Consider the following 14,921-nt stretch of genomic DNA (forward strand, 5'->3'; position numbering starts at 1 on the left):
ATTCCACGCTCTTCCGATCTCTGCGATCCTGGGGTTCGGAGGCAGGCGCGGCGGAGCGGGAGCTGCGCTGGTGACTTCGATTCTCCCCGCAGAGCCCGAGAGGCGCCGGCACCGCTGAGGGGACGAGGCGCTTTTTTCCCGGCCGGTGGCGGCGGGGCGGCACCGGACCCAGGAGGACCGAGGGAAGGACCGGCGGAGAAGCAAGCCGGCGCGGCCGTCCCGTCCTTTCTCGGCTCCGTGCGTCCCATCGCGGCCCGCTGCCGCCGGCCCGGGCCATGGGCCGGCCCGACTGAGAGCCCGCGGACCGTCCGGCAGCCCGGCCGGTGCTGCCCGGAGCGCCGAGGCGGGGCCGCAGCAGCGCGGGGAAGATGCGCTCGGCGGCGCGGACAGCCGGGTTCCTCCTGCTCTGCGGGGGTAAGTACCGCCGAGCCCGGCCCCCCGGGAACTTTGCGGAGCTCAGGTGATGGGTGCTGCTAGTGGCTCGCTCCGGCTCCGAAAATCTTGCCACAAATACAGACAAGATATAAATAATCCTAATACGTTTTCTTCCTTTTTAAAAAGCTGAGTTAGAACAGATGTGAGTTTGCTTTTTTCTAAATTTATGATGTGAAAGGGAAAATATTAAAGTATATTCCCATTTTAAGTTTTTAAAACATGATTTCTTCTCTGTTATCCCTCTCCCACAGCTTTTTGTATCATCAGATAAAATGCGTTTTGGATTGGTAAATGAAAATGACCAGAATATGAAAAGTGATTGGATTGTAACTTAGATGATGCTATCCACAGATGTCAAGTTTCTAAAGCAAACAGAAAATCCATTATATCTCTTTTTCTTCCATATGGCGTTGTTTGCTGATGGATTTCTGACGTTTACATGAATAAATCAAAGTTGTATGCTAGAGAATGCAGTACAACCTTGCACACCAAAAATGCATTTATGATAAAAAGTAAAGCCCGAACCAGCCCAGTAGTTCACTAGTTGGTCTAACAGTGAGTAGAGTGCAATATTAATTATGCCCTTGTGATTCCCCATAGGAGTGTGATTTGTTCCTTCTTGTTATTATTTCAGATTAACTGTATTAATTCGCACCGTTTTAAACTACTTTCTGTACTTGCAGAAATTATAAAGCTCCTGTTTTATTTTTAATTTTTTTTTCTTTAGTATGCTAAAATACTTTAATTTGCCCTTATTTTTTCTCTTCTTAATACATTATTGTTAAGGCCTGATCTTTGTAAAATTTCACTGGTAGTGAAATCTAGGATATATGGGGATAAAATGTGTAGGATATACTGCATCTAAACACTTAGTAAGAAAAATAAAGTGGGTTGTATCCCAAGACATTTCACTGTCAAGAGGAATTAGCCGTACTTGTATTGCTAATGGATGATCTATCATGCCTACTTTGCTTTTATCTTTGGCAAATCCATTTTCTTTAATGTTTTTGGCAGAATTAGGAGAAATGTAATTTATGTAAGTTCTTCAGCTTGAGGGGTATGTTTTCATTAGCCAAAATGATTCACATGCATTTCCTTGAAGATGATTTTCAGTGACTTCTGTTTAAGCTGGACAGATGAGTTTACTTCGATTCATGCTGTGATACCCCAGATTATTGCACATCCTGAACTAGCTGGTGTTAGGAACTCCGGAGCTGCTTTCTCATGAGACTTTTTTTTTTCTGCATCATTTCCCGTTCAGTTGGGCCACCATTTGATTTTACTTTTAGTTGTACAACTTTACATGAATTTCATTCTGAAACTCTCAAATGGGAAAGGTGTTTTCTCCACTCAAGATAGATATCTAAACCTTTCTAAGTCACAGACCTCAGCAGTTGGAAATAGTTTCAAAGACTTCTTATTATTACATGTAGCCACAAATTGTTAACTTTTGGATCTGCCCTTAGTTTGGAGGAATAATACAGAAGCTAATTTATTTGAGTAGGGTAGGCTGCCAAGTAGACATTTTTGGATACTGCTTGCTTATAATTGTAAATATTTTGCTTATGCTCTCAGCTCTGACTGCTGAAGCTTAATACTTGATTCCCCTTAGTTTCTACTAAAACTATGGGGAAGAAAAGTTATATACATTTATGTCCACACTTTAGGGTAATTGTATTCATAGTTATTTCAAGAAGTCCAGTGTATTAGTAGCGTTGGTGTGAGACGCACTGTTTCACATTGTTTAGATGTGTGACACTAATTTGCTTTTATGTAATAAAAGCTGAGACTACAACAGAGGTAGGATGAGGTGTTATGTTTTGGAGGTACTAGCAAAATCCCTGTGTGCATAGAGTTCCAGTTTAGAAATACAGCTGTCTTAGGAGTGATGATGCATTCCCTTCACGGGGAATGCAGTGAAACTTCAGTGGGCTCCATCCCAGGGGAAAGCCAGGGATTCTTCAGTGGTAACTCTCGTGCTCTTGCCAGGTGTTGTGCAGGAATCTCTCTCACCTGGGAAGACCTCATCATAGAGGATTCCCACCCAAAGTTAACCTGCAGTGCTACCCTTACACTTAATTGCTGTTGGTACATCTTTGGTGTATCTAAATGTGAGGCTTTGGAAAGCTTAAAACTGCCATAGTTGGTAAAACATGTGCTCCCAACAAACGCAGAGCATTTTACTGAGTGAGCCGGCATAATCAATCTGGTGAGCGTGCTGTTAGTTGAAAGGATTAGATTTGGTTATTTTGTATTGGTGGGCTTCAAAAAGCACACTGGACCATTTGTTCTGAAGCAGAAAGGTGTAGCCTTGGTGCTTTTGCACCACAGGCAATGTGTGAGTCTCTTGCAGGCGCTGTTCTTAACATGCAGTAGCCTGGAAATAGCAAAAATAAAAGGAATGTTTCTTCCCAAATTAAGGTTTCTTTCTCTTTTACCAATTGAAAGAAATGCAGGGTTTTATTGTGGAGTGTGCGCATGTCTTTTGAAAAAGTTTTACATCTTGTCAGTTGTAGGGCTTCAGGGTGTTTGCTTGTACATCATGGTGCATGGCTGTTTGGTGCTGGAGTTTTGGTTCATTTCTGAAAGCTCACTGATATCAGAGGAGGACCTTGTTCACTTAAATGTAGAAAAGAGTGCCTGTGGGAAAGACTTGGTAGGATTGTCTTGTCTGCAAGGTAATTTTTGTTATTAGAGGGAATACTTTTGAAGAGATAATTTCAGTGAATAAAGCAAAGTTTGTAAGCATTACACATGCATATTTTGTAAAATTGGAAGGGAAACGGTCTCATGGAAATAATATGGATCCTACTTCAACAATGTACTCTTGAATATAGATGATTCAAACTTTTTTTCTACTTTATTGACTGTGATATAAAACTACTGATGAATGTACTAGTTCTGATACTCATTTATGGACTGTTTGGGATCAATTCTTACAGTACATTTCCATGCTGCTAGGACTGCTGCTAATATTTTGACTGGTTACAATTTACAGCAAGTCCAGGCTCAACTCATGCATCCAGATCAAGGACAGACTAACTTCAGAAACCAACTGTAAATATTGACATTCTTCTCCCTCAAGTGTGGATATTTCACATAATATTTGTGTTTCATGATAGAAAATGCATGCTTTCTCTAGGAAAAGAACACCTATGTGATTCTGCCAAATAAAAGATCTCCTGTGCACTCATACCTTTAGATCAAACCAGTGCTGATCAGATCAAATGGTGGAGCGCAGACCATTGGCTTGAGTCAGGAAGTGGGCTAAGACAGACATAATTGGTGTGCCTGGTTTTTTTAAGCTGTGGTCTGGTCAGACAATATATGCGGTCAGACAATATGTGATCCGGATTTTACATTGTAAAATAAAAATTCTTTTGTTTTATTATAACCCTGACTGTGGGCAAAGGGTGAAGGGAATCTGTGGAGGAACATGAGCGGCACTTGATTAGATCTTATGTGTCTTCATTGGGAAGGATCAAACAGTTATGTGGGAATTTCAAACCCTGCTGCTCTTTTTGGTAGGAAAAAGAGTATTAATCATGACGCTTTGGTTCCTTCCTACTTTGTGATTTTTCTCTGCCCAGAGGTTCATCATCTTACCTTCTGGCTCTTCCCCAGGCACCTCACGGCCCACTGGTGGCACTTGTTCTCTCTCAGGTCACCTGCTGTGGCCTGCATTGGACCGTGAAACTGCTGCTTCAGTTGCACAGCACTCACTGGGGTTCATCCCAGTGCTCCCGCGAGCTACCGAGGAAGGTGCCTGGGCCCTCTGTGGCCCTCTAGGCTTCATGTCTCCCTCATTTTATTCCCATTCTCAGGTCCTTCACCTTCCAGTTTCTTCACAAGTGAAATTTTGCAATGAAGTTCACCTCCTGCAGCATTCTCCATTTCATAGAAAGTAATTTACTGTGTTGGGGTTTTTTAATTTATGCTAATAGGATCCATATTTGTGTTATATTTAGCTCCCTGTACTTTTCATTGTTATGTGCCGCCTTCTCAGGATGTCAGTCAGGGCAGTATGTGCTATTGGCTTGATTATTTCTGCCAGTCAGTTAGTTGGAGTCTTGGTCTTTGGCTTCATTCAAGGGTTTTGTTACTATCATAGAGACAGTATGAAGGAAATGAATACGAAGATAACAAAAAGCCAGCATTTTAATGCTTAAAGCTCATTTGTTAGTCTTTGATTAACAGGCAAGATTTCTCGTAGCATTAACATCAGCAGTCAGTCTGTACAACAGTGTGGGTTCAGCACCTGAATGCAAGATGCCTATTTGGTAGCATGCCCACCATCAGTTTTCCATCTGTATGTCATGTCATAGTCTCTTACTTTTTTTTTTTTTTTACTGAAATGACAGACAGGGCTGGTGAAAACACATGTATTTTGTTAATTTTCATTTCTTCCCTTGTTCCCCAATTTGGCCCCTGGCAGGAGGGAAAGGATTTGTTCACTTGTTGCTGTATTTTCATGCTTGGCTTTGCACTACTGGTCCTGCTCCTCCAGGCTGCTTTCTCTCCCATAAAGCAAACTAGCAAACACAAATATGCCATGGGTTGGAAAAAATCCACACTCTAGAAGCTTGGTGTTTTCTGGGGAGCCTTGTTGTGTAAAGGTCATTTAGTGCCTGTCTGCGGTGAGGAGAGGGTTTGCTTTGTTCAGACGTTGGCATGCTTTCCGGCAGAGCCGTAAGTGGTGCCAGCTGGTGATGGACTGCAATTGTCTCTTGGTTTTGAAATGTAAAAAATTGCCTGACAATGCTTATTGGGTGTGGGTGTTTGTATCAGGAACATTGCAAAACCTACCTGAACACAGGTGGCTGTTGCCTACAGGAGCAGGTTAAGATCATCTTCTTCTAGGATTGAGGCACATTCATGCTGCGGTCTGTTCTTAGCTCTTACTTTCTACTTTTGTTTGGTTTGGCAGAAGCAAAGCTTAAAAATTCTCCAAAATGTTTTAAAGAAACTTTGGAATTGTTTATTCTCCAGATGATTTTTTTTTTCTTTTTTTGTAACTGTCTTACGTTTTGGAAAGCAAGTAACTGAAGCATTGCAAAGATAAGTACAGCGATTACTGCGGGAGAAGGATAGATTTGAGGCTTGCATATTAGTTTGGTTAGATCAGGATTCAAATTCACTTAACAGCTGTGCTACACATTTTCTCGTTGTCTCACACTCTCTCTCTTAGTTTTCTGTAAAGTACCACCATGAATTACTTTATCCTTGGAATATCACATGCATTGTCAATTGACTAACATAGTTCCAAACTGAGGTATACTGGAGCTGGTGCAAAGTAGGGAAAACACAATGGGAAAGCTTAGAGAATCCCTAGAGTGATAATGCATCAATGAAAAATGGCATCAGAGAAGATGCAGAATAAATTCTATTCAAAGGCTTTATTTTTACAATGTGATTTTTTCTTTCATCGATGAGATATGTTGAGATACTCCAAAATGTTTTGGCAAAGTCATTAGGAGCCTTCTGACAAGTTTTCATGTAGATATGTTGCTAGTTAATAAGGTTATTAAGAAAGTTTTTGTTAATCAAGTAGTAAGTCAGATGAGGTGTGAATAACCAGATGGATTTTGCTCCTTTGGGAGCTCAGGGGTTTTTTAAAATTTATCTGAAGCGATCTCTTTTTTCCCTACATGACAAGAACACAAAACTGGTTTTCTTAAAGATTACTTCATAAAAATAGCTAAAGAGTTTCAGATTTCTGGATCTTGAAATGAGACCATAAACATACTAGGCACATTTTAACCTAAGAGATGCTCTGTAAATCTGATGAAACGAAGATGATCATCAGCGCTTTAGAGCCTAAGGGAAAATTATAGTGATCGCAGTCAAAAAAGGGAATTGGAAACTTTGCTGGGGTAATAGTGCCAGAAATGTTGTTTGACTAAGTTACTTTAGAAATTTGGCTGATTGTAAATCAGGTGATTGTAAAAAGAAAATGGATATATTACTCCTAATGGCTGTCTAATGGCTTTTCAGTGTATGCATTTAGAAAACTAATTAAACAATATATTTAACTGACATAACAAAGTTAATTGTGTTGCTGTAATGGGTGGTTGGTTTTTGTTGGTTTTTTTTTTTTTTAGTGTCCATTATGGCTTTTTTCTAAGTGAGACAAATTTCAGTCTCAGATAATAAAATTAAATCTAGCTTTTTCTCCTAATTCAGCGGCACCAAGTTTTCTGATATGGACAGTTCCATTATCTGTTCTTTTCACTTGTGAAATGGAAAAACTCATATTGACATGAGTAGACCAGAATTTCATATATCTCTGAAGCCCCTTAAAGGCTAGTTTTGCCACTGAATTAGAGCAGGCATCCAATAGTCCTGTTAGTGCCATTCTAAAGGTGTCTTGGAGATGAGACTTAAATCTCGCAGTGTCTTAAAGACACAAATAATGGTTTCTCTGGATTTGGTAAGAGTAGAAGCATAATTGTGGGTAGTTCTTTACCATTCCTGCATAAAGAGCAGATACTTTCAGTTTGGCCCCAACAAGGATGATGCAGAGAAGCTTCCTTTGATTGTCTTAAGAGGTGATTCTTCTACATTGGTTGGCTTCTGGAGCTTTTTGTCTTTGTTGATGAGATGCCCTTCCATACCCTATTATCTTAAAGTAGACACTGAAAAGTATTTCTATGCAAAGAGAAGGATGTAAAAAATATCAGTGGTTCACAAGATGTTGGTGAGAATGGATTAGATTCTCTAGGTTCTCTTTCCACTCTCTGCCACTGCGTTGCTTAAAAATTACCTCTCATGTTAAAAGTAGCTCTGTATGTTGCTGCTGTGCTTTTGGGAGGAAGGTACTGACTGCCACTGTTCCTGATGTTTGGTCAAGAAGGGGAGTAATAATTTGGATTAATGCAAATAAAATGTAGCATAAAGTCAAAGAAAATTATGTCTATTTGGATAGCAATACCCAGTATAGAATGATTAATACATATGTTTATGGCAGTCAGTCATCTCAGAAGACCAGAGAATTTGAAATGTATATGTACTCTAGGGCAGCAATCAAGCTTTCTTTTACACAGAATAAAAGCAGACACTAGGAAATTATATGAACACATTTATATTGCCAGATTGTGGTGTGCAAGACTGTAAGTCAAAAGTGTGCTGTTCATGAAATCTAAATAACAGCAAGGGGAAAAGAAAGAATCCAAAGAAGTCTCATCTAGAAGAGGCTTAAAGTTTTGATTTTACTAGGAAAAGAAGTTTATTTTCCGGGGGAAAAGAAATCAAAAATTAAAATTGGGAGTAGTGGAATAAGAGTTGATTTGGGTGGAGGGCATTGGCTGTCATGTGAAATTGCACTGTGATGACTGGGAAGTTCCAACAGGACCTTTGGAGAAAGTATCCAGTGCTGATTATTAACAACAACAAAGTGCTGCTTTGGCACCTACAGTGAGAAGTCATAATTTCGTAAAGCACTTGAGTGGAGCCTTCTCACATCTCTGAAGTACTTAGGCATGTGCTTAGTTTTATCCCATATCAGCAAAGCATTTTAGACTGGGACTGCTGCATCAATGCCCTGTGAAGAATTGCGCAGCAGTTCCCGGAGTTAAAACTCTCTGGCAGTACATTCAAGGTGCCAGATTTCTCTTGGCTCCCATTTCACGTCAAGTTCCCCTTTCCTGGTGTGTGCTGTCTGACAACTGAAACGGCTGCGAGGTGCAGGATTTCCTGTTGTGGGACCAACACACTACAAGTCAAAATAATGTCTCAGATTCTTTTAATGCGTGGAGAATACCAAGATTCATCTAGTTTGGAAGCTGCACGTCTTACTGCTCAGACGTAGGTGAGGCTGGCTTGCACAGAGCTAGGTATTGCCTTAGTTTACAATATCGAGGCTAGGTTGTTTAGAGCTGGTTTGGATGTCTTTGTCCTCCCTTGTCACCTGAGGTTTAAGTACAATGATCCTGACCACTTGCTCAGTGTGACTAAGATACATATCTGAGATACTTTTCACTGACAGCATGAACAAAGTTCTCTCTGTGTGTATATATAGAGAGAGTAATTAATTTGACTGGATAGTTTTAATGAGTAGCCTTATTAGTCTAACTTCCCTCAGACCAGGGGCGATGCCCTTACACCTTTCCGTAGGACCGTTGTTTCCCTGGGCTGTAGGTGTTTGGCAACAGCTTCTGGTGCTACCTTAGCTCCCTTGTGCTACCTTTGAAGTGTGAGTTAGGTATTGGGTGCCCCATTTGCATTTTGATAGTCACAGTGTCTTTGGAGAGAAACACAGAAACAAATATTAAAAAAAAAAATATGATTGTCTGTTACTGCTTTTCAGCAATTCTGGGTAGAGCTTTCTCTAGTTGAGCTTGTGGATGCCAATGAAGTAAAAAGGACTGAGGAAGATGATCTGCATAAAATGGCTCATCCCAATTGCAATTATGAAACAAAAAAAGCAATGGGAATGTTTAGATTTTGGGTTTGAGCATACATGTTTTAAAGTAATGAAGGGGAAACAATATGGCTGTAATATAAATTTTATTGCACATTTCAATTCAGCATTGCTGACATGCTCTAGATGAGAAGGCATTTTAAACAGTTTTATTGCTTTGGTAAACTTTTGCCTTTGTGAAGATTAGAAAAGTTGTCCTGAATTGCTTTGCTAAGGACTTTTTGGCTAGTGAGAGAGTTTATAACATATATGTTCCAGACTTCTTTTTACTTAAAAAAGGAGACTTTAAAAGTTAGTTTCTGTAAATTTAACAACAAACAGGATCATCTTAAGAGACTGCGACAGATCACCCTTAAAAGCTCTGTGAAAACCAGAAACATTTATAATATTATTTTTTCTTACTGAAGCACTGAAGGCATTGAGAGCCTGCTGTTGGAAAAAGGGTCTTTTTTTAACTATTTATTTTCTTAGATTCTAGTCTGATAAAATTTGAAATGAAGGTTGGACCAAAGGTTTTAGGGCAGTAAATGCCTAAAGAAAATAAGCAGTAGTAGAAAGCCCAAGGTTTTACTTATCTTTTTGATGCTCCCCTTCCACCTTTTTTTTTTTCAATCTAGCTGCCATAGACTATTTTTATTTGTGTTTTTATAATTTTCCCAATAATTTCTTAAATCCTTGTTTCCCTGGCATCATGCAGCAGTTGGGTGTGAATTTTTTAGTTTATTGGAAAAATGTTGTCCTCTGTCTTTGCAAAGCCATTTTGGCATCATGGCAGAGCCATCCTAAATACCTGGCAATTAGAAAGCAAGGGGAAAAATCTGTACAAGTCTCTACTTTGGCCTTTCAGAATGTGTTTGTCCACAACACAACTTCCAGGAGACAATAAAGGAAATGTACATTATTTAAATATTTAGATTGGTCATAACAAACTCAGTTTAGCTTGAATATAGTAGTTATATTTGTCAGTGTAATAAGACTGGTAGCAAAGACTTTTACTTATTTTGGTAGCAGGGAACTACAAGGATCTGTTGTCTGCAGTGATTGTTCAGTTTCTGTTAATTGAGAGTATCTTAAGAACAGGTGGGACGGCAGTGTACTGATGTTGGTTATGTTTAATCAATCCTACCTTGGATGAGTTAGATGACCTCTCTTGGAAACTTTTGACTTCATCTTCTTACGGTTTTGTGCTTAGGCTGTAAGAAACAGGACAAATGCAGCCTGTGTATGTCTGCTGAAGTTAATGTCTGGTGTTTGGTCAATCAGGGCTCCTTACAAGATCACGATAACTTAGTCTGCAGTTAATGCAATTTGAGAGTTGGTATCAAAATACTTATATTGTTAATCATCAACAGCTGAATAGACAGGAGTTAGATGCCTTTGATGTCAAGGCGAGCTTCTTGTATCCCCAGGGATGTATTTGATATGTGATGGTCTTTGTCATCTCAAAAATCAATTTCTAATTCCATGCTCAGCATTCTCAAATCCCAGGGAATGAGTTGGGGACCTCATGCTGGCACTGAGCATTTCCAATTAAGGCCTTGAAAAAGTCTGTATACATAGGGCCTAACCTTGTCACCCAGAAGAGCAGAGAGTGCTGCTTTCTTCAGATAAAAAATGAAAACACATTGGAGTGATGATGTTTGTTGAAGTAGACACAGGATTTGAGGATCCATTTTCTTAAGAGTTAAACTGGATTTATGGTTTGGTAGGCAGCTCTTGTGAAATGAGAATTTAATGATAGCAGAGAGAGCATGAAAAAAATTAGCATTGGGATTATAACTCTACTGTCAATATTTTCCAGCCTGAATCCTAAATTGCAATTGCCGGGACCATTTATCTGTCTTTGACTTCTGCTGCTGAACTCTCCCTTTTATCAGTGCAATGCTTTGTTAGATGTTAATCTTTGAAGAACTGCAGCTTGTATTTTTCTGCTGTTGGTTCTGTTCTACAGTTAGCATCTTCTACTGCATTCGTTATAGTTTCGCATTTTCAGTTTAAATGTTTATGTTTAAATATGCTTAATTTAAAATGGGGTTTGGGACATGAGCTACTTAACTACTGTTGGTTGGCAGCACTGGTCTCATGGAGGAACTGATGATAAGGTGTTTTGTGAAACTCGAGGGGAATATGGTGCAATCCTATAATGTTATCCTATTTCCCATTCTTAGAAGATTTTTGTTTATCCTGTACATACCAGCATGACATAACAATAGCTTTTATTCCACTTTGAAAGCAAGAAAGACACAGGAAATCACTATGAAGAGGAGAAAGACTATTGTTCCTCCTTTCCAAGGACTGAACTCAATCCTAGCTAGTCTTGATTTGAAGCAGAATTGTTACTTTGTCACCTTTGTTGGCATTTGGACAGAAAGCTACAGATGTGTGGAACTGCTATTGAAAATGGAATTGCACTGGGTATGTGATTGTCTTTCCAAATGTCCTGATAGAGAGTGCAGACACTGTCACAGCATCTGTGATTGTTTAGACATGTGATTTTGTCTTGGAAGAAAGTTTTATTTGGATTTTTTTCTGCATTTAACTTTTGAATAGCTTGTGAGTCCAGTCGGTCTCACAATAGAATGAAAACATTGAGCCTTAGCTCTTTCTGCATTCATTAAAAAGATAGGAAGGAGCATTATTTTCACAGAGGTGATTCAGAGAAACTGAAAAACCTCATTTTTCCCTTTTCACAACAGATAACTCTTTCTAATAGCTTTAATTACGACTGCCCTTAGATACTGCCAGATAGTGGGTGTAGATCTGGGATCAGGGAGTATATTGCCAAAATGGTAACAACTCTGAAGTCTTTTATGCAAAGGCTTGCCTGTACCTTCTTTTATTAAATGTCAACGTGGACTTAGGGTTGACCAGAGTTCCAAAACATAACCTTGAAGGAATGAGCTTAAAAAAAATTGTCAATGCGATAAGAAATTAAGCTAATAAAAAACCACAATGAAATTAATTCAGGTGCTGCACTTCAGCTTCTGTGCCTGTTTTACTTGCCTCGGAAAATTTCAATAAAGTGGATGTTAAAATGCTTGTTTCTTTTCTGTTCCTAATACCAATTTTACTGTATGAGGGAGAACAGACTGAAGCTTAAAAAACCAGGAAACTGTCAATACAAAAGAACAGAATGGGCAAGATTTTCATATAATGGTTCGCTTGTATGTTTAATGATGTCATAGTCCTTTTTAGCATTACTTAATGAAGACAGATTTCTCACCTAGATTTCAACCTGTGGGCTGTAAAATAATTAAAACAAGAATGATATTGTCACTATTAATAGTGGGGTTTTTTTTCTTTTAAAGATGCTATACTTGCTTCTGAGAGCACAGTGTTTCTATTCCTTTTGCTGTGGTAACTTTTCCCAACATCAAGTTATGAAAGACACATTTGGTGACAACTTCCAGAGTTTGCAAATCACTTTGGAATAAAAACTGTGAAAGTGAGGGATTGTTCCACTTATCTCAATGAGACATTAACACTGAAGTCTTAAAGTCAGTTAAGTGTGGTCATTAGCAGCTTTCTAGTTGCTGATGTTTCTGTAGAGCTGTCTGGGTAAACGAGTTATCCATTTGGATTGTTGTGGGAACAAATGGCCAGTGATGGGCATCAGGATCACTGCCATAGTTTGGTCAGTATTTAACAAGGGTCTTCAAGCCGTAGTCAGAAATCACCTAGCAATCCTACCAATGGAGTATTGCACAGAAATTTTGCATGGGCTCTCTGTTTTAAGTATATATGGGTGGTTTTTAATAACGAGATGTTGTATGGTGATACATGAAGTGTGACATAAAACGAGTACACTGGAAATTAAATAAGCCACATGGACTGTTTTGCTGATTTGATCTCCCTAAATAATGTTCCGGTTATTTTGCAAATGCTGGTGGAGAATCAGGTGCATTTAAGGCACTTCGCATTTTTGCATTTTTAAGAGTTGGTGTTTCTCATCATGAAATTAAGAGTCAACTTACTGTCAAGTACACAGATAAATATATACCACTTTATTTGGGTTTACTCTTTCTGGAGTGGTACTTCTCAAACTATGGTTTACTTCAGTACATGATTGACAGGTGGTGGTGTGGTCTTTGTCTCAGTGTCAGTGTTTCTTTATTGTGCCTCTGACAGCTGAATATCCACGGGGAAATGTGTTACCTTTTGATCACTGGTTGTTGAACTGTAGGTTTCTGATGGACTTTTAGCCATAGTAGAGACCTGAGAAGCCTTACTAAACAACTGTTTCAGTAGTGCTTGCAGTTAAAGCCTTGATGATAAACATGCATTTGGTCCTGAAAAGAGGATGAGGATTGAGGGACATAGTGATACAAAATGCTGGGAACCCCTCTTGTAGATGACAATATTCCATAACAAAGCTTTTGTTAAACAATTTTGAATTTTGAATACACAGTTGCTCCTTCTCTCTCTTTTTTTTTTTTTTTGAGAGGGGTTTGGTTTTGTGTGGAAACAACTTAATTATATGTATATATATGTCTATATGTGTGTAAAAGTAACAAGCCAGGCAAAGAAAAAAGTCAAAGCAAAGAAAACTTCTGACTGTCAACTTGAGGGCATTTGCTGCTATTCTTAAGGCACAGAAAAGAACTTGTGACTTTCTGAAACAACGGACATTTTTGTTAAAGGAGGATTAAAAATATGTTTAAAAATAAGTTTAGAATCAAGCCTTTGTCTGCACCTATCAGGTTACTTGGTTTGTTTAAATATGGAAGTTGTAAAGTCAGGATTTTCTGCTGGATCTGTAAGGTGAGGATTTCCTCTTCATACACTTAGGCCTGTCAGATTTGCTCTGGGCACTGATTTCATACTTAATCTATTGTATTTTAGCAGTGGTTGATGAACACCTATTCCTGTCAGCAAAGCGGGATACATTTGTCAGCGGAGAAAGTGGGAAACTGCTGTTTTGCATCACACTGTCACATCTCCCAGCACTTGTGGTATTAAGCCCTGCTTCCCTCACACTCGGTATGCAGAATGAATGAGGCTGTTTTAGTATGACTTCTGTTTTTATAGTTAGCTGAACTTTGAAATTGTCTCCTAAATCATCCTTGCCAATAGCATTAACTACCCCTTTGCTGGTAGTCAGAGATTATTCTACAGTAAGTTAAAGGGTAACTCATCTTCTTTTGTGATGACAGGAACATGGAGGGATGTAAAAGATAATGGCTAATTCAAAGCAGAGCACTCCACTCTGCTTCTGGAAATCCATCAACCCCATTCAAACACGGATCTGAAATTTTGCAACAAACTTGGAAAGCTCTTTCCTTTTCGCTGCTTCAGTAAATTGTTATGTGGGGGAGGACAATGCAGATGCCCATGAATTATGATGCCTTTCATTACAAAGGGGTGAATTGCACATTAGCCTGGCATTCAAAAGTCTGGAGGCTTCAGCCACTATGCTTTTGCTGTTTCAGAAAAGGTAAAAGAGTGATGCAAAGTAGATAAATAATGTGGTATTAAAGAAAGGTCTTTATCCTTCCTTCTCCTTTTACAGAACCAAGCCTGAAAATAGATCATTTAAAAATGTACTCATGCAGAGATGAGTCATCTCAGCTGTATGGCTGGGCCAGGTAGTGAGCAACAGGGGCAGGTGGAGCAGAGGAACAGCAGGTGAATTGATCCTTGGGTAAACACCTGTGTTTGCTTTTTTAAAATTTTCTTCTTACAGACAGCTGCAGCAAGGGAACAAGAAAAATCTAATGTAATAACAAGCCATGGAAAGATATTTCAGAGAGTTACTTTTTTCAGAAACAAGCTGTATCTGGCTCTCTTCACATGGCAGTCCCATCCATACTTCCTGTTCATCACCTGGGGTTGCTTCTGCTGTGCAAAATCTTGCTGGTGTGGTTGACATCCAGGTTGTTGCTCCTGTCATTAGCTGCTTCAAAGAAATGACATTTTCTGCAGATGGAGGGGTGGGATCAAGAAAACATTCCTGCTAAGTCAAGAGCATTACCTTTTCATTTGCTGTGTTCTTCTGGAGCAATGCATTTTGTAAGATCTTGAGCAAAACACATGAAAATTCAGGCTCAGACTATTTGCTCATGGGGTA

General features: G+C 39.2%; 1 protein-coding gene across 1 annotated transcript in view; it reads left to right on the forward strand.

Moving 5' to 3' along the window:
• The first annotated feature begins 19 nt into the window (after nucleotides 1-19).
• Nucleotides 20-14,921, forward strand: part of RET (ret proto-oncogene) — a 76,804-nt gene continuing 61,902 nt past the window's right edge. Inside the window, exon 1 of the mRNA XM_042033647.1 lies at nucleotides 20-414. Within this exon, the coding sequence (XP_041889581.1) occupies nucleotides 369-414 (46 nt within the window). The 5' untranslated portion in view covers nucleotides 20-368. The remainder of the gene's footprint in view (nucleotides 415-14,921) is intronic.

This window comes from Corvus kubaryi, unplaced genomic scaffold, assembly GCF_017639235.1.
Source record: "Corvus kubaryi isolate FWS band 111438036 unplaced genomic scaffold, C.kubaryi_AGA036_p1.0 37357, whole genome shotgun sequence".
Classification (NCBI taxonomy): domain Eukaryota; kingdom Metazoa; phylum Chordata; class Aves; order Passeriformes; family Corvidae; genus Corvus; species Corvus kubaryi.